At 42.9% G+C, this 21,038-nt stretch overlaps 1 protein-coding gene across 2 annotated transcripts; it reads right to left on the reverse strand.

The window, feature by feature from the left end:
• Positions 1 to 8,161: 8,161 nt before the first annotated feature.
• Positions 8,162 to 17,662, reverse strand: LOC121719965 (neuronal pentraxin-1). Of its 2 annotated transcripts, XM_042105761.1 has the most exons (6): positions 17,607 to 17,662; positions 12,863 to 13,907; positions 10,120 to 10,564; positions 9,349 to 9,599; positions 8,801 to 8,980; positions 8,162 to 8,576 (listed from the first exon to the last, which is right to left on the reverse strand). In XM_042105761.1, the coding sequence occupies exons 2-6, from the start codon at positions 13,538 to 13,540 to the stop codon at positions 8,367 to 8,369; spliced, it is 1,764 nt and encodes a 587-aa protein (XP_041961695.1). In that variant the 5' UTR covers positions 13,541 to 13,907; positions 17,607 to 17,662; the 3' UTR covers positions 8,162 to 8,366. The 2 variants fall into 2 exon arrangements, with proteins under 2 accessions (XP_041961695.1, XP_041961696.1); XM_042105762.1 differs by lacking the exon at positions 17,607 to 17,662 and having other exon boundaries at positions 12,863 to 13,961.
• Positions 17,663 to 21,038: the final 3,376 nt, after the last annotated feature.

Here is a 21,038-nt window from a genome sequence, read left to right on the forward strand (position 1 = left end):
AGGGATTATTTATGAAGCAGAGCATGACGTCTTCACCCAGCTGGTGTTATTTATGGCTGACTTGAGGGACTGCAACATTTTGTTTGGGAATAGTATAGAGTACTTAAATCAACACTAATAGATAGATGGAAGGATGAATGCAAGTTTGTGGTGTGGAGATGGACTGGAGTATATAATAAGTGTACAGTGCAACTGGAAAGTTTTCAGACTGTTTCAAGTTTTTCCACATTTTGTTATGTTTCAGACTCATCTTTAAATGCATTCAATTCATTTTTTCTCATCAGTCTACACACAATACTCCAATACTTCACAAAAAGCAGGTGTTTGGAGTGTTTTGTAAATGTATGAAAAATAAAAGACGAAAATATCCCAAGTATTCAGAAACCTTTGTTATGACGCTTGCAGTTGAGCTCTGGATCCTACTTCTATCAATGGTCCTTGAGATGCTTCTACAACTTGATTGGGGTCCACATGTGCCTAAATGAATCCATTGGACATTATTAGGAGAGGCACACATCTAGATAGACAGATAGATAGATAGATACTTTATTGATCCTCAAGGGGAAATTCAAGGGTCTCAGTAGCATACAGACATAACACACAACATGCACTTACAACAGAAATGGTAAACATTAGTACAGTATAAACATTTAACTAAACTCCACTTTACAATAAAGACAGTAGAAGATAAGATAAGAAACTAACAAAACTAAATACTAAATACACTATATAAGTTAAATTAAGAAAGTCCAATGTGCTTGAGGGTGATCAAGAATAAGACGCTTGTAGTGACAGGGCCAGGACTGGTGAGGTGCTAAAGGGAGTGAGTGTCATGGTGAAGGTGCAAACAGTAGTCCAACCATAGTCCTTAGTTGTGTGTGCCTGGCAAGGTGCTCAAGAGAGTGGGTGTCATGGTGAAGGTGCAAAAAGTAGTCCAACATTAGTCCTACAGTGCAACAGTAAGGTCTAGAGACCAGCATAAATAATATAGACAAATAGGAGAGTAAAGTGTAATGAAGACAAGGTAAAATAAAAAACTATTTCAGTGCAAGAACAGGTTGAGGTAACAGTGTAGCAGTAAAACAGTAGTGAAAACATTAGGCTGTGTACAATAGTAAAACAGTAGTAAAACAGTAGTAAGCAGTAGTGGGCAGTCAGTACTCAAAAAACATGGACATGGAGAGGGTGGAGAGGCAGACAGACTAAGCAGAGAAGTCTATCTCTCCTCTTCCCTTTAGTGAGGCATTGAACAGTTCAATGGCCCTAGGAACAAATGACTTCCTCAGCCTTTCAGTTGTGCATGGCAGTGAGCGAAGTCTCCAGCTGATCAAGCTCTTTTGGTTTTTGATAGTGCTGTAGAGCGGATGACATTCATTGTCCAAGATGTTGATCAGTTTGTTTAGGGTCCTCTTGTCAGATATTGAAGTGATGCACTCCAGTTCAGCTCCCACTACAGAGCCAGCCTTCCTTACCAGCCTGTCAAGTCGCCCAGCATCCTTCTTCTTTGTGCTTCCTCCCCAGCATGCCACTGCATAGAAGAGGGCGCTGGCCACAACAGACTGATAGAACATCCTGAGGAGCTTGCTGCACACATTGAAGGACCGCAGCCTCCTCAGGAAGTAAAGCCTGCTCTGTCCTTTCTTGTAGAGTGCATCAGTGTTGGCTGACCAGTCCAGTTTATTGTCCAGGTGGAGACCCAGATACTTGTAGGTGCTTACCACCTCCACATTGACCCCAACAATGGAGACTGGTAGCAGACTGGTAGCAGAGCAGATCTGTCTATGTAAGGTCTCACAGTTGAGGGTGTATGACAGAAAGCTATCCAGCATGACACCAAGATTTTGCCCCTAACCACTCTAACTGAGTTGCACAGTTTGAAAACGAACGTTAAGGGTTGTTTTAGGAAATGTTTGAGCATGCCTGTAGGCAGCCACTCTGACTAGTCAAAGGCGATTCAAAACGAGTCAGAAAAGTCGAGACAGGAGCAATCGTCAAAATTTCGGTGTCCACCACTCTAGTTCATCCAAAACAAATCAGAAAAGGGACTGAAAGTGCTAAATACCGGAATTTTCCTTTAAGGCTTGATCCAGGTCAGTCCAGGCAGGATCCTGACAAAATAATTTCTGCTTTCACTTCCTCTTGTCCAAGTGCTCTATAAACTAATGGCAGCAATCCAGACATAGATAGTGCTAAAAATATTGAGGAGAATTGTCTTTAGATACCTTCGTCTTTAATGAAAGTTTCAGTGTGTGTGTATGTGTGTGTGAATGTGTGTGTGTGTGTGTGTGTAAAACAGGGAGACTTTATAAGCAATTTCAATGTAACTTGGATAATTACTGTTTCGAACCCATATAATGGGGCTGTGGAGGAGATGAAATCATAAGCACTTATATCAATGGTCCTTGAGATGCTTCTACAACTTGATTGGGGTCCACATGTGCCTAAATGAATCCATTGGACATTATTAGGAGAGGCACACATCTGTCTATGTAAGGTCTCACAGTTGAGGGTGTACAGTATGTCAGAGTGAAAACCAAGCCACAAGGTCGAGATAATTGTCCGTAGACCTAACGAGACAGGATTGTGTCAAGACACAGATCTGGGGAAGGATACAAGAACATTTCTGCAGCATTGAAAGTTCCAAGAGAACGGTATAGCCTCCATCATTCTCAAATGGAAAAGTTTGGAACAAACAGTCTTCCTAGATCTGGCCACTCAGCCAAACTGAGTAGCCTGGGACGGATGGCCTTGGTCAGACTGTACGCTTCTCTCATCTTCACAAATGAACTCTAGATCATTCACAATTCATCCATTGGGTTTGGGACCTTGGTTACCTGTCTGACCAAGGCCCTTCATCCTCAGTTATTCAGTTTGGCGGGGCTTTCCGGTTGAACTGTATGTTCAGACTGCAGTAAAAAATCAGATTTGTTTTTCAAATCAGTGTCAGTTTGGCCACTTTTATTTGCATGTGATCCAAACAGATTGTTATGTCCAGCAACGATTGTTATGTCCAGCAACAATGTAGGCCTGTTCTGGTCACTGTCAGACACACAATTTCACTTCCCAAAGTCCAGACCGTATGTAAACACCAGTGCATATCAGGCCAACAAATTTACAGAATGAATGAATGCCACTCAGCCGATCTGAAGAACACGGCCTGGTCTATCGAATGTGGTCACGTTCATTTCTTCTTTAGCCCGTCAGTTAAACTTTCACTTCTCTGTTGAAGTCTGAAGGCCTAACCCAAAATGTGTGGTCACTTGAAGGTAAATCCTCTTTTTTGTGTGCAGATGTACAAATGAGATGTACTTTAACCTCTCGATAGTGCATAGAAACTTTGACAATTTAGATGTAGTTCAGGTAAAGGAATTGAACTTTCTTTGAGCAGCAGGAAAGAATCTGTCAGGGGAGAGCAGGACCTGGCCAAACAGTTAAACACACTTTATTTACGACAAATCCAGACAGCAGGCAAAGACAAAATCCAAGGGACAGGCACGGGGGATTATGGATGTGACAGTTTTGCGCGGAATTGCCCATTGCCAGAATGAAAGGACAGATTATAGAAAAAGATATCTCTGAAGAGCTGAGAGGGAATGACATCTGAGGGGCAGATAACACTTTGCAAAAAAAAAAGGCTATTTGAATTCTCTCCATTACAGCACTGCAGAGTCAGTGTGCCTCAATCAGGACATCTACCGCAGTGTCCTTGTAGCTGAGCAGTACAACTGGCTCCTCCTCCCACTATTTACCACTTGGTGGAGAACTGGAGACCATTGCATCAACAATTGTATTTATGAGTGAGTTGTAGTATGTCTATGGCACCTTACAAAACATAATTTAGCCTATGAGTTTAGCTTGCCTTTACTACAATTGTACAATTCCCATTTACCCCCTGCTTATCCAGGTCTAAAGGTTTCCCCATTGCTTTTGTTTTGTTTCACATGGAAAGACTGTTGGTCCTAGCGGACACTCAGGTGAGAGTCAGGTTACTCAGATGAGGGATTATTTATGAAGCAGAGCATGACGTCTTCACCCAGCTGGTGTTATTTATGGCTGACTTGAGGGACTGCAACATTTTGTTTGGGAATAGTATAGAGTACTTAAATCAACACTAATAGATAGATGGAAGGATGAATGCAAGTTTGTGGTGTGGAGATGGACTGGAGTATATAATAAGTGTACAGTGCAACTGGAAAGTTTTCAGACTGTTTCAAGTTTTTTCACATTTTGTTATGTTTCAGACTCATCTTTAAATGCATTCAATTCATTTTTTCTCATCAGTCTACACACAATACTCCAATACTTCACAAGAAGCAGGTGTTTGGAGTGTTTTGTAAATGTATGAAAAATAAAAGACGAAAATATCCCAAGTATTCAGAAACCTTTGTTATGACGCTTGCAGTTGAGCTCTGGATCCTACTTCTATATCTATAGTCCTTGAGATGCTTCTACAACTTGATTGGGGTCCACATGTGCCTAAATGAATCCATTGGACATTATTAGGAGAGGCACACATCTGTCTATGTAAGCCAGGTCTCACAGTTGAGGGTGTATGTCAGAGTGAAAACCAAACGAGACAGGATTGTGTCAAGACACAGATCTGGGGAAGGATACAAGAACATTTTGCTGCATTGAAAGTTCCCAAGAGCACGGTATAGCCTCCATCATTCTCAAATGGAAAAGTTTGGAACAAACAGTCTTCCTAGATCTGGCCACTCAGCCAAACTGAGTAGTCCAGGACGGATGGCCTTGGTCAGACTGTACGCTTCTCTCATCTTCACAAATTAACTCTAGATATCATTCACAATTCATCCATTGGGTTTGGGACCTTGGTTACCTGTCTGACCAAGGCCCTTCGTCCTCAATTATTCAGTTTGGCTGGGCTTTCCGGTTGAACTGTATGTTCAGACTGCAGGACAAATCGGATTTGTTTTTCAAATCAGTGACAGGTTGTCCACTTTTATTTGCATGTGATCCAAACAGATTTTTAAGTCCAGCAACAATTGTTATGTCCAGCAACAATGTAGGCCTGTTCTGGTCACTGTCAGACACACAATTTCACTTCCCAAAGTCCAGACTGTGTGTAAACACCAGTGCATATTAAGCCAACAAATTTACAGAATGAATGAATGCCACTCAGCTGATCTGAAGAACACGGCCTGGTCTATCGAATGTGATCACTTTCATTTCTTCTTTAGCCAGTCAGTTAAACTTTCACTTCTCGGTTGAAGTCTGAAGGCCTAACCCAAAATGTGTGGTCACTTGAAGGTAAATCCTCTTTTTTGTGTGCAAATGTACAAATGAGATGTACTTCATAACCTCTCGATAGTGCATAGAAACTTTGACAATTTAGATGTAGTTCAGGTAAAGGAATTGAACTTTCTTTGAGCAGCAGGAAAGAATCTGTCAGGGGAGAGCAGGACCTGGCCAAACAGTCAAACACACTTTATTTACGACAAATCTAGACAGCAGACAAAGACAAAATCCAAGGGACAGGCACGGAGCGTTATGGATGTGACAGTTTTGCACGGAATTGCCCATTGCCAGAATAAAAGGACAGATTATGGAAAAGATATCTCTGAAGAGCTGAGAGGGAATGACATCTGAGAGGCAGATTGGACGAGACCAAGAAGACAATAAAGGGGAAGAGGTAAGAGCAGAAATGGAGGGAAACTAACAAGACAGGAAGTGGTGATCATATAACGAGAGGGGCATAAGGTAAACACAGAGCATATATGGGGTAAGAGAGAAACAGGCACATGTCAACACAGAACAATACACAAAATGGCCTCTAGAGTGACACACATTACTCTCTAGGCTTAAAGCTTGATCCAGGTCAGTCCAGGCAGGATCCTCACAAAATCATTTCTGCTTTCACTTCCTCTTGTCCAAGTGCTCTACATAAACTAATGGCAGCAATCCACACATAGTGCTAAAAATATTGAGGAGAATTGTCTTTAAATAGCTTTATCTTTAATGAAAGTTTCAGTGTGTGTGTGTGTGTGTGTGTGTGTGTGTGAGTGTGTGTGTGTCTGTGTGTGTGTGTGTGTGTGTGTGTAAAACAGGGAGACTTCATAAGCAATTTCAACGGAACCTGGATAATTACTGTTTCAAACCCATATAATGGGGCTGTGGAGGAGATGAAATCACAAGCACAATCAGCATTTTGGATCAGATGTGATAATTTAGCTCTGAGTTGTTGTACTATAACATAGTGAAAGCAATATCTCACACAGACCTTTTTGTGATGGTATTGAAAGTCTGGAGAATATAATAGATCGGAAATGAATTTGACCACAGTGTGGCAGCCTTGAGAACTATGCAGGTGTGTCTGGTGTAGGCTAGCATTGTAAACGTGATAGTGTGGACCCCTGGGGATTGTGTGTCACTTCTGTGGCTGGAAATGTGTTGGAGATTGCAAGCCCAGACCACGGCTGAGCAAAGAAACTGAGGAAATCCTCAGACAGGCCAGTTCAGGTGAGGACCATCTCATACCATGGACTAAGGCAATTAATGAGAGTGGCGGGGCCAGGGCTGTGTCCCAGACACCTGTTGGAATAAAAACTGGGTGTTTTGGAGCAATGTCAAAGACTGCTGGGATGTAGGGAGCTCATTTTTAGCCATACTCAACTGTATAACGCTACATTAACATTGGAAGAAGTTGATTTACTTTGAAGGTCAGGCCATTATTTAGTCAAATAGGCTACCCCAGCCGTTCTTATTGAAAACCTTTATTTACAAATGCTTATAAAAAGCAAAATAATATTAGCACAGAGGTCCTTACACAGTTCACCATAAGACAAAAGGGAAAGACATGAAATAAACGTAGGGGCACTACCACAATAATGTAAAAACAATTACACAATCAAAACAACAATGACACAAACAAAAACAAACCATCAATACATTTGAAAAACAATCCAAAAGACTGTAATATACATAGATGTACATGGGCTGAATATTAAAATAGCATATACAGTAGAGTCCAATCACTGCCAATGACATGATAGACAACAGTCCCTAACAAGAAGAGATAACTTAATTGTCCTAGGTAGGTTCACTACCCTGTGATGGCATAAGTGTCGTAAGTTAATTAGACTGTAATGACTATTGTCCCTTCTCACAGGAACTTAAAGGACAGGGCAAATAAACAAAGACTCCTAGACAAACAGAGAATTACATGACATAATCATAGAAAAAACCTGAAAACACATAAATGTTATATATGTATTAATAACCTTATGTGTATAGACAAACATGCTCACATACCATTTGGGTTACAAGTTTGAGAGACAGTAAAGACACAACTGGTCATCCAGCAATTGTTATCATCCTTACTTAAATACTTTTTTTTTCCACATCCTTATGGGCATTTGTACAATAATTCCTGAACAGCTATGACCCAAGAACATTTGTAAATCATATTTATACAAAATTTGACAATGCTCTATTTAGTAGATGTAGAATTTCTGAATGGAACCAATGGATTACATATGTATGTACTTACTGCTATGATACACTAGGGGGGGCAGTAGGCCTATACTCTTCTGGTTGAATGTCATCTATGTACATTACCTAACTTCTTTGGTATTGCTGTATTCTTTAAAGACTTTATTCAAAAGCCTTTTCTTTCTTCTTATGAATTCATTTAAAAGATCATTGTTTCACATCTACCTACATTTCACTGCCTCAAGACAAACATGTATTTTTTAAAAGTTTCAATGGGTAACCTGCACTTACAGCATACACATTTCTTTAAAACACATTCTTTAAAAACACATTCTTTAAAAAATGACAATATGTCACATATTCTGTCACACTTTTTAAAACACTAGACAACAATAAATGAAACCGAAATACTTCAAAGCTAGACAGATGAGATATGTACAAGAACTCAATAAAAATACAAATGTAGACACAGATGCACACACACACACTTACCACACTCACTCTCACTCTCACACACACACGTGTACACACACACACCCACATACACACTCTCACATACACACACACACACACACACACACACACACACACACACACACACACACACACACACACAAACACACACACACCCACATACACACCTACCCACACGCACACACACACACACACACACACACACACACACACACACACACACACACACACACACACACACGCACACGTACACACACACACACACACACAGCTGAATGATGAAAGTTTCAGAAGGCCGTCATTTGAATTGATTGCAGCTTAGGCATATATACACGAAACACATCTTGTTTCCTCCTTTACCAGCTCAGTCCTCCAACATGAGTCATCAACATCATCAGCTCAGGAGCCTGTGTATGATGACCTCTGACCTCTGCTCCTTGCACTTAGTGACAGGGGTCAAAGGGGTAGCTGGTGACTCCACCATGCAGCTCCAGAGCAGACTCCGACCAGGCAATAATGTCCCCGGCCATGTGTCCGTTGCAAGAGGCCAGGTTGTAGATGTCGTGGCCAGTGAGGATGTGAGACCACATCTGCAGGTCAGAGATCTCACCCACGAACGCCTGGGTGGCATCAAAGCGACCGCCAAGTGTATCCTAAGGGAGAATAGAGAACAGTTGGTGTTACTAACAATCACTGCTTACCCACACATGGGACACAACTTCGGCTGAACAATCTGTAAGTAAGTTTACAATTACTTTGACCACAGCCATTGAGTCTCTACATAGATATGACTTCTGTATGTGTTTTGTCTTGACTGCTAATTGGTACCTGTCGTCAGGATCAGACATGATTAATCAAACTCCTAATCCAAACGCACCTGTTCCTGCCCCAGGATGAAAACTCCTCCGGGCTTGATAGGATGCCACGCGGAGAGATTCTCCCCTGAACCCCTCTTCACGCCATCCTGGTACGCCTCCCACAGCCCGTCACGAGTCGACCATGTCACACACACGTGGTGCCACTTCCCGTCACTCAACGAGAGGGGTAGGGTGACCGCCTACACACACACACACACACACACACACACACACACACACACACACAAGCAAAAAATGGTTCTCTTCAGTATTCATATTTGCCTTTCTTCAGATGAAAACACACATATATAGGAATGTGACATCATTCATACTAATTGTATGTTCGCATAGTACACATAAACAAATGCACATACATCCAGGCATACAAATACCCACACACAAAATAGCCTCATGATTTTGTAAGTGGTTGACCCAGGTTTGATTCCTGATCACTGCAAGTCTTTGCAAGTTGCTTTGGATAAAAGCATCTGCTACATACCCGTTACCTTAACAAATATTGATATGCAGAGGTACACACACACACACACACACACACACTCTTACTCACCCTGTCGTTGACCAGCAGTTCCATGGGGTTGTTTCCCCACTCGATGAGCACCAGCTCATTGGCCTGGCCGGGCACAGAGTAGGAGAAGGGCGTTCCCAGCCCGGGTCCAGCGCCCGCCTTCAGCCACAGGCACAGGGTGAGGGAGAAGATCTCATGGGTGAGGGTCTGCTTCAAACGCCCATACATGTAGTTGGTCCGCATGGGGAACCCGATCTGGAACCCATCCGGACCCTTGCTCTTCTTACGGGAACCTGGGAGAACCGATAAAGCATTTATTTTGTTTGTTAAGTCATGGGTTTTGTCATTTAGAGTCATCTTAAAAATGTATTTCAGTTTGGTTTTGCGCTGTCAGGAGAAGGTTGTTTAGCCAGGCCTGTGAGTACAACAGACTATAGCACTACTACAGCATGTATTGGGAGTCAGAACTTTAATGATTGCAGCAGTTGATATTTAACTGTACAGTAAGCATCTTGAATTTGACCGTTTGGTCCTGGGAAAGTAGCTCTTGGGAAATCACCATCAGCGAGTGATTATAGAATAACATATGTCAGAGCCCGAGTTTATTTGCCTAGTTTTGCTTTTAATTAATGGACCCAGATGCTTCCTGTTCAAATACAAGCCACTCAAAACACGCTTCTGTCTGTATGTCAGTTTTAGACTGACTCTGGAACAGTTTTAAGCCTCATCTGCTGTTTACCATTGTGTTCTGTAGCTGATAAATGCGATGTTCTATCATGACTCAGGAGAAGGAGGGAGGTTTGCCCGAAGTACCTGTGTCTGTGAGTCTGTGCTGAAGGTGGTTCAGGACAGCATCCAGATTGCTGTTGTGTCCACCAGGTGTCCTGTGTCCTTGCGTGTGATAGGATGACCTGGGGTATGTGTGGCTGTCCAGGTCATTATCATCTTCGATGCTGTCATCATCGTCATCATCATCTCCACCGAGGTGTCTGTCGTCGTGACTTCCATCGGCGCGGTGTGCGTCAAAGTGCCCAAGGTCATGAGGTATGTCATCATGGTCAGTATCGTTGTCGTGCTCACCTTCGTGGCGCTCGCCACGGTGATCGTCATTGTCATAGTGACCGTTGTTGGGATGTCCATCATCGTGGTCCCTGCCATGCATACTGGTGTGATGACTGAGCTGTTGCTCGAGAGCATAAATTTTCCGTTGCAGGAGGTCTTTGAGTGAATTTGAGTAGGTAGTGGAGGTGTTGCGGGTCTGCAATGAAACACAGACATTTCAGTTTTAGCAGCTTGCACACTATTCACTCAATACAGTACGCAAATACAGTACATATTGCTGCAGTCATTTTTGTTGCAGGGTCCTTCAAAAATCCCTGTATTCCTGCGATATGGGAGCCAACAAATAGACATCCATTAACCCCCTGGATTTCCTAGGCCAAGAGAGTGTCAGCTTTTTCCACCAAAGACAGGAAATCTGGGATTACTGCCCACCTCATTCTCAGAACGAATGACGTCCGTGTCGTAGAAAGGCACCCAGGCACCTAATGTGACATTGACCATCTCGGCCTATGCCAACTCGCCACTTTTGGCACCACCCTTCACTTCAGTGGGCTGTGCCATTGTTGGTCCTAGCACCCAGCTCTGCGTCGTTACTAAGTCTCTGTGAGACCCTGGATGAATCTGGATCTCTACTGGAATTGAGCCTGGGTGTGCTTGCAGCTGCAGCTGCCTCTACTCTAGATCCCGCTGATAACTCTGTGTTGTGTGACTGCTTTAACACAGAAGTTGGGTTGTTCACTAATAGAAGATCAGTGTTGCTTTGGCAGAACCTGGAGTAGATCCAAGTCCAAGTGCTGGACCTAAGAATGCTGAAGCATTCCTTTTACACTAATTGTATATCAAAAATCACGCAACCCGGGCGGGGTGCGGTGGGGTAGGGTGCCAGGTAACTGTTATTGCAGAATATGAGAATGGCAATGGGTCATACGGCCAGTAAATATGTTCATCCTCTATGATGTATGTACATGTCTGTGTTGCCTCTCTTTGGACCCCAGAGTCAGGATCCAGCACTGAGGGGAACATCAAATATGTGAATGGCTGGACTGGTGGGGTTATCTCTGTCTTTACCCATTTCTCTCTTTGTGTCTCATTTCACATGCGTCTTCTCTCGCTCCCTCCCCCCTCTCTCCCTCTCTCTCTCCCCCTTCTCTCTCTCTCTCTCTCTCTCTCTCTCTCTCTCCCCACCGCTCTCCCTCTCTCCCCCCTTCTCTCTCTCTCTCTCTCTCTCTCTCTCTCTCTCTCTAGGTAAATCCCGCTTTGCTCGTGCTCAGTGTCGACCCTCATTACAGTACGTCAGGAGGGATCTCTCTAATCAAGTGTGATGTCACTGAGCTGCCTCCTGCTGTCCCTGACATCTGTCCGCAGCTCACGGGCCAACATGGCAGGAGTGATGAGAGAGAACAAACAGACAGAGTGTCATTGCAAGATCACTGATTAGCTGGAAACCTTCTCACTTAAAAGTGCATTGAAAAATGGAGCTATGATATGTATGTAACCTCTCTCTCTCACTTTGACTCTCTCCTGGAAGCATTTCCAAGGTCAAAAAAACATTCTTTTGTCACGTTATCAGAACTTGTATTTGTCACAGCAAAGTAAGTGCTCCAAGTGATAAATTCAATTTGCATGCAACTATGGCCTGATAAAAGGAGTAGTGCAGTGTGAGTGGGAAAATAAATAATAGATAACAGAATAGCCATCAGTTTGCAATTGACTTGTAACAATCACTGTATTTTGTGGATGTCATGCTACCTCTCTTTCTCCACTGTGACAGTGAAACACTTCATTTATTTACTCAGTTTAGCACTTTAAAATTAAGGGGAGATTAAGGAGACTATAACATAGTCTCTTTCCAAATTTAAACCCCTTAACATTCATTAAGAGATACTGCATGGTTTCAGTGTAAGACGAATACAACACTACTACATAGTATGAATATAAGGGACTATGTTTAAAAAGTGTTCAGTTTCTTACGTGTTATAGATTGACACAATCATTTAGTGCTTTAAATCCAGGCTTCCAGGTTAGTGCTAATGTATTAGAGGATAGATTAAAGATTTATACTTGGCACAGTTGCCATAAGCCTCAACTTAATGTGACATGTTTAACCTGGAACCCCATCTGTCCAAACAGTAAATACAGAGGAGCTGGCTCTTGCCCAGAAATCGGCTGACCATGACATATTGGCGCCAAAGATTTGGCCTTAACACCTGGTTTTCATGGAGCATTTAGAAATCTAGTTTCCATCCTTGATCTTTGTTGTCATCCTTTACCTTATGTTCTCCTGTCTTCACTTATACAGGGATGGCATTAAACTCCTGTGCACAAGGAACCTCAAAAAGGTAATTTTTTTTTAACTTTAGAATTACTAACTAATGACATGATTCAGCTGCCTTGGTTTGACTTGGCTTGATTTTGTGTGTGTTTTCTTAATGACTGGTCTTGTGTGTGTTTACTGGAGACTGGACTCGTGTGGCGAAGCGTCTCCGTCTCTCACCTGTAGACTCTCCAGCCGTTCCTTCAGCGCGTGCAGCATCCTCTCCAGCTGTTCCGGCGACGACGATGACGACGGCGTCATCTCGCCTGCGTGCTTGTCCCCGAGAGCTGCCGTCCTGTGGTGGCCCCCCAGGCTCATGGACGGGTAGTGCCCCTCGGGGTCGCTGGGGTGACCACTGTCGGGGTAACCAGAGTGGTGAGGTGTGAGTGTGTGGTGCGTCAGGTGAGGTGAGAGCCCCAGGTGGCTGTCGTGAGGGCCCATGCCTCGGCCAAAGCCCTCGCACATGGCCAGCTTGGCCGTCAGCTCCCGGATCTTGTCCCTCTGGTCCAGGATGGTCTCCTTCTGCTGGACCAGGCTCTCCCGCAGGTGCAGGATGGTGCTTTTGGCCTCCTCCGGGAGCCCCCACCAGCTGCTTCCACTGCCGCCACTGCCTCCACTACTGCCTCCACCACTGCTGCTGGGCCCACCGGTGCTGGCCCCTAGAGGCCCCCCAGCTGTGGGGAAGCAGCCGGGGTCAGCGTCCGCGGGGATGGGGGTGCAGATGAAGCGCGGGTGGGAGACGTAGTCGTACTCGGGCGCGCTGGCATCGCTGCCGCAGAACAGCGCCACCAGCAGGAGAGTCTTGAGAAAGACTGGGAAGAGTCTCCCTGGGTCTGGGCCTCCGGCGAGTCCTGGCATTTGGACCAGCCTGAGTGACAACCGATTCTATGGACAGCTGCTGGTTAGTTGATGGGTGATACTGTTTCTCTCCTTAAACAAGTTTGTTCACCTTTCAGATGTCATGCAACAGGTTGTCTGTGGGTATGGTTCTAGTCCAGGTAATCTTGAATGTCTTCAAATAACACACACTATATTCCTCATAAAATGTTTCCTATTTTCACCAAAAGTATTAGACACTTGATGGAGGATCCTGTCAGTGTGGGTCTCTAAAGAAGTGAGGTGGACACTCTCACACAGTGGAGTCCGGCACAGTGATCAGGTAGTACGATGAGTGTCTGTCGCCAGCGCTCAATGTTAGGAAGCTCTTTGCGGACTGCCTCTGTTTCTGTCAGAAAATACAAAGACACCATGTCAAAATAAAGTCTGTGTGATGACAATATATGATTCATGTACAGCCCATAACACAAATGCTTGTAGTAGTATTGATCATTTCGAGGTATTGCTTCAGTTTTGATTTAATGGCATTTATTATGTACCTGTGCTTTTATTTCTTCAGTAGCATACACATTAAATATGTACTTGATATCTACTTTAAATATACCATAGTCCTGTCTACTTCACCTTGAAAGCTCACATACATGACATGTACCTGTAGAGCCTACTTAAACTTCCCATGTGCATTTCTGCTGATTGACCGAGTTATTATAAGTAAGAGATAAGACCAGATTATCTGTGCTCTTGATGACTATATATGAGGGCACACACAGGCAACAAGTCACACAAAGACACTGCATAATAAAGATGAATAAACCTTTGCCAAGCAATCAACAAATAAATGAATTACCCAAGCAATTGATATGCTTGATCAATGCCCTCAGAGGGCTCTGCGTTTGTATGTGCGTGTGTGTGCTCAAGCCTTAGATGCATATAAGGTGCATGAACCCGCTCAATAAACCAGAATTTAAAAAGAGAATACTGTTTTTGAGTGGTGTGTCATTGACTTTGAGCTTCCACATATACAGTACCGTTTCCCAGTACCGCTTTGTGTGTAATTCCCATGATTACTGTCTCGGCTATCCATCCTTGATCTCCTGGCCAGGACAGATGAGCCTATCGTGTGTGTGTGTGTGTGTGTGTTTGTTGGCCACTGAGTGATAGGAAACGTTCCAAAGCTTTAGAGGCAGACTGCTGCATTGTGACACAAATCCGATCCTGTCTGCCAGACTCAAACGTAGTAGTCCAAACGTAGGCCCTCAGTCCCTCTCAAAGTGATGCTTCAATTGGTTTAGGGGATTATTTGCTTGGAGAACTGGCCTCACACCAGCACAGAGCCTAAAGATTTGTAGATGTGTACTGAACCTGAGGATCTGCAATACTGTTTTGTGCCATAAACAAATTTGACTAACTTTTTCCAAAACGTTTTTTTGAGTAAGTATATTTTTTATGTAGTATAATTTTGCTCCCTCCCCTTTTAACTTGTTTTAGACCATCCTGAAAAAGACACGTGTGCCTATCTCTGGGCTACACCAGAAACCATTGCCACAGCCAATACAGTATCTCAACATGTCTCATTCACAGTTTGCCCACCTTTGTGTTGAGGATACTTGTGCCTGTCTCCCACCCACCCTCCCATTTCCTCCAAGTCTATTATGGACAGCTGGCATGTCTTGGTCTTAAAGCACTGCTCTTCATCACTAACAACTCCCCTGTACCCATAACCTCGCATCACCGTCTTCCTCGGAAGCGACCAGACACCTTTAATCACAGTTAGAAGATTCGGAGATCATGTAATTAAAACATGGGCTGATCACATGCAGTGCTGGTGGCTTCGGCTCAGGCCACCAACTGTTGTCGCTGCGTTCAGACAATGGGCAGCCCTGGGTCAGTCTGCCAGCGTCTCACGTGATCTTAAGGGCTTCCTGTGGCCAACCTGGAGATTAAAGACCTGGTCCTTACTGCTCACGGAAAGCCACATATGTACATGTCTAAGGGACACTACAAGTCCATTCATGAAGGTGGAGTCTGTCTCGATGATAATATATATATATCCGACACCTCCTGATCATTCCTGAGCATATGGGACAGTGGCTGTCATATAGTTTGATGCGCAAGTCAACTTTCAGTGACTTGGTATGATGTTATCTGGCCTGACACAAGGGATGTTTATATCAATTTTGTTGTATCGCTTGGTATGGTTACTGTTTTCTGAATGTGTATGCTTACTTTGCGTATACTCTTACCAGTTTTCTCTGTCATTCAAGTATAACTCAGTGTCATGAGTCCACATTTATGGCAGATGTAGCCAAATCTGGACAATTTACTGAAATAGTAATACGACACTAATCTCTCCATGCCTTGGACCAAGCACATCTTGTCATTATACAGAATTCCTACAATTAAGATACATTACTTTTTGCCTGTCAGTCACACAACTTCACACTCTGCATGGTGTATGTGTCAGCATCTGTGTGTGTGTGTGTGCCATGTCAGTGCCGGTCAGAAAAATCCTCTTGACTTTGTCGTTCGCTTTGGGCTTAAAGGCCAACACAGATGGTCTCTGTGTTAGAGAGTGTCAATCCACACTCCTTCCATCCATCCTCCTTGTTTAGCGTTAAACGTTATCCCCTGGTCATCCAACCAATTCAGCTAATTGCCCAGGCTGGTGAGGCCAAGTAATTACGCTGCCTGACGAGGGCTTTATACCCTACGGCTTGTTGCTTATATCCACAGCCCATTCTGTTGAATCTGTGCAATCTTAATTAAAGTCCTGGAGATGTATGCTTAAGGTTTTTGTTGCTAATTAAAAATGGATAACAAGGTCATGGAATTAGTGTAGCAATTTGACAAAGGCATTAAGATAAATAAGACACTTGGGGTCCTGAGGACACTTGCTTATGCAAACTATATCTTAAAGTATTCAATTCATGCAACTGAACACAGGCTGGAGAGAGATGCAAAGAGGAAGTAGATGTGATTTGAATGGACAAATTTCATTAGACAATAACAATCTCAAATCGCAATACACAATGTAAACTTGTTGTTTACATATAATATACATATAATCTCATACCATATTGACTACTTCCATGCAGTTGCAAGCTCAGGCAGTTTGAAGGGCAGACGCTAAACAATTAAAAAGGGCACCTATCTCACAACATGGGGCCCCATCCCCACGCAAATAGCTACAATGTATACATTTAGATTAAATAGTTTTCATTTGTCATGAAAATTAACATTATGTCAGGTAACCCAGACAAAAAGTAAGATCTAGGTGACCTCCACTGGGATAACTTGTGAAATTCTGTCAACTAAATGTACCATTTTTTCATGAAATAGAGAATTTCCTTTAGGGTGGAAGTCTGCAGTCACACGACTCTTCTTTATTGTGAAAAAACTTGAGATTGAAGATAGAAATTTAGAGCGGTAGCCCTGAACATTCTGGCCTAATGTGTCTGTTGGCAACTAAAAACAAGGACAGTGATTAGATTAGGTCAAAATGCCAGCTAGATATTAGACTAACTTACCTGCTCCTTGCAAAAGTCTGTCCTGCTTTGCCACTTTGTTATGCTTTCTCACCAGTAGTACACTAGCATGGCATTCCACTGCATTCTGTACTATATAACACTTTCTGAGTTTTATCGCACTGATTTCTGTCCACATGCAAGACATATCCATCATTAAATAAATGCCATCTTATGCACGTTCCACTCATCTCGACTTTCCCAGTGTCTCTGGTTTAACAAGTGTGAAAGTATGTAGGTTAAAACAAAATCCTGTGATTTAAAATGCCCTCATATTTCAGACTTCACAATGCTCCTTCAAAATCAACAGGTTATCCTGAGCTACCATTAACAGGACCCTTCCTTTAAGGAGGGTGTTTTACTGTGTCACCAGTAATACAACTTGATTTGATTATCTCAGACACATATCAATGCCAATGCTACATTAGCCTAGCTTATGTGAATACTACTCATTCCACTCCAGTTACATTAATGAAGAACAGAAACAACTGACATCTGAGGACAACATAAGAGCACTGAGAATAACAATCACTTAATCGTAGAAATGACAGGACAGCAGTTACCTGTTGATGGTCTCTCCAAAGCAGCGTAAGGTATCTTGTCCACCTGTGTGACTGATGTAGGCAGCCTTAATGCAGAGGGCTGATTTAAGTCTCCTATCTCTCCTCCTTCAGCTCCTCTTTCTCCTCCCTCTCCCTCCCTCCCCCATCCTCTTTCTCACTGTGTCCAGTCTGATTCCTACTTGATTACAATCAGACACTTCTGCAGACTGAGAGCATCATTTCATTTCTTCTGTCAATATAGTTACATAGTAGTGGAACAGCATAATCAGCATGCAGTGAAACCTTTCAGCTTTTGAGAAACCGTACAAATTCAAAATCCAGTTCAACAGTACAAATTCTTTAGCGGAAGGACAGAAAAACTAAATAATTTAGCCTACATTTTCATGATAAAATTACCATTTTGTACTGTTTTACAGTAAAGGAATTACATTCCATTGAGACCCTGTGATATGTATAAAGCTACCAATATCTGAAAAACACATAGGTACATTTACAGACTACACAGCTACACCACAATCTACCACTAAGAGCTTGATAAACCACAACACTATATTTTTTCCTTTACAGCATACATGCACATGTGTGACTTAATAAGATAATTAGCCTAATTAAGCCTCTCCACGCACAAATCCAGCCTTGACCACTGCAGTGACAGATGGGCTCCTATTCAGGTCAGGGTGACCAATGCACTCCGACTCCGATCTGAACCGGATCAGAGCCAGACCTGAGCCGGAGGTGGCTGATGGCTAGGGCTCAGGGGCAGCAGATGGGGCCCTCGTTCCACACAAAGCACTCCCCCCCCTGCTCAGGATGCGATGGGTGAATGCGGGCACAGGCAGTGCAAAGCAGAACGCACACAGGGAAATAACCGCACACACACACACACACACACACACACACATGTCTAGTCAAATACCGTGACAGGTCAGACTTATTTACAAGTGATAACATGGGGTGTAGTGCGCCCAGGTAAGAGTTAGTTACTTGCAATAAGGCAGATGGTTCACAGCACAGGTGTGCAAGTCATGCCAACAGCACATTTAACAGGTTTGATTAAACTAATGTTTAACCTTTGACATAATTATTTCTGTAAATCCCTTACACTTACATGACCCATAATGACTACAAAACAAACACACATAAAATACTTATTCTATTATAAACAGTCAGTCTTGCAGACATAAAATGAAAGGATGTGATGAGAAACATTTTTTTTAAACAACATTTTTAGGATAAAATTAAAGGATGTGATGACAATTTTTTTGTGCCAGATTGAATGTGAGACATTGTACACAATATAGTAAACTACTTATGGGAAAGGTTGTAAAAACATGGATACATTTCAGATGTATCCATGTTGCATGAAAAATAACATAACATTCCACATTCATCCTCAGGATAAGGGCTATATAAGTGAAGCACATACGTCTCCGAAGCATCAAGGCAGCCATCATTTTGATCACAACTCACCCTTCACCCCTTGGCTGAGCTCCATGATACAGTTTGTCAGAGGCCTGTGACACAGGCACAGGAGGTCATAGTGCAAAGATCCAAGTCACGCTTTTAAAGACTGGCACACTCAGACAATGAAATTTCCACAAATCAAAGCAGTTTTAGTGTATGTGATAAATCACAGATTTCTGCATTTTCAGGGAATAGTTCAGTTGCTCAACCCCTTTATGATACAATATCCTATGTATCCAATGTATCCTGTAACAAAGGTACAATGGTTGGGCAGTCTTCACCAAAGGTGCAAGACACAAGCAATACATTAATTTACTATATATCCCAATGAAGACTGATGTTCATTCACGTGATATTGACAAAAAGAAGTGTGTGTGTGCGTGTGTGTGTGTGTGTGTGTGTGTGTGTGTGTGTGTGTGTGTGTGATTTGTTAGCAGCTTATCTCATGTAGATCAGTGTAAGATGAACTCACAGATAACCTCCACTAGCATTTTGGGTGGTGGCCAAGTAGGCTAACACTCTGCATACTACAAAGCCTATAAAGAGACACTATGTTAACTCTGACAGACAGACAAAACAAGAGTCATTACTAAGACTACACATGATGCAGGAGCATGGAAACATATGACACTGAGGATGCCTAAGGTCTTGTTCCTGGAAGAGGAATGAAAGAGAGAGAGAGAAAGAAAGGGTGAGAGAGAGAGAGAGAGAGAGAGAGAGAGAGAGAGAGAGAGAGAGAGAATGAGTTCTAGGGCACAGACAGAGGGATGCTTTCGTGCAATCCCATTTATCGGTGTGTACGTCATGCCTTAATAAGTTACAGGAAGTGTACAACAATATGTGGCTGTGATGCAAATACAGTTAGGAACAAAATTATTCATACTCCTGGCAAATATTGATTTAATGATTATTTTATCTTGACCAATATGTTTGTTCTGACTGAAAATGACATTGCCACATGGTTAAAGGTTGTAAGAGACCGTTTGTTGCTTATAAACGGGCCACAGGAGGGATTTGCTTCAATTAAAGGTTGCATGAGCCTCCCCTGCCTGCAAGAAATAATTCAACGCCTCTCCAACAGACATGACCCTCCCTGGTCAATTATCGATACCTTCCGCGCACGCTATTAAGCGCTATGAAACACATCGACATAATATATCGTTCAAAAGTCACCCTCTGCTTTCTGATCTTACACATCACACTTCACCAAGATGGTGGCCATTTCAGTAGATTTACTCACTAACATTGTTGTGGAAACACAATAAGCATGGAAACTAAATGCACACTTCCTGCAACTGCATTAGCCTTGAAATAAGTTATTCCTCTAGTAAGTAGCTATTCACATGAAATAAAACAATAAAACATTGAGACCATTCAACAAAGCACACTGGGTAATAACAAATCCAACACATGAACTTGCTGCTATCTCGTCTCTAGGCTTCCTCAGTCATTGTAAAGCTGCCGAAGCTGAACATTATCCAAAACTCAATTTCTCAGACGAGCGTCAATTTGGGAGCTTGCTACACTCCTTCCTTCTCAAATGTCTTGAAAAGGCCGTTTGCACAATTTCACAAATAATCACAGGGACCGAAAAATACCTAACATGCCAACTTTTTCCGGGTTTAGGCCTATCATTTTAACTTTTCCCCGATGTCTTGCCGTTTTAATATTTTCCCGTAGAATATCCCATATTACTGTAATACTCTCATAACATTAGTCCTGCATTCTGGCCTGTCTCTGTGTCGTCCTGTTGTTACCCCTTGCCCTTCCAGGGAAACAGATGTATTCAAATCATCGTTTTGCTTGCTTAAATGCGAACTCAGCGTGATATTAACCTACAGTAGGCCTATTTAAGTTAACGACGTGGTTGTCGTGAGAGCACGATTCATTGGCGCTTGCAGTGTTCGGCCGAAGGCTATGTCTACGTGCGCACCTGCCAGGCTAAGAGCCAAAGAAATCCCCCTGTAT

Source organism: Alosa sapidissima, chromosome 10, assembly GCF_018492685.1.
Source record: "Alosa sapidissima isolate fAloSap1 chromosome 10, fAloSap1.pri, whole genome shotgun sequence".
Lineage (NCBI taxonomy): Eukaryota > Metazoa > Chordata > Actinopteri > Clupeiformes > Clupeidae > Alosa > Alosa sapidissima.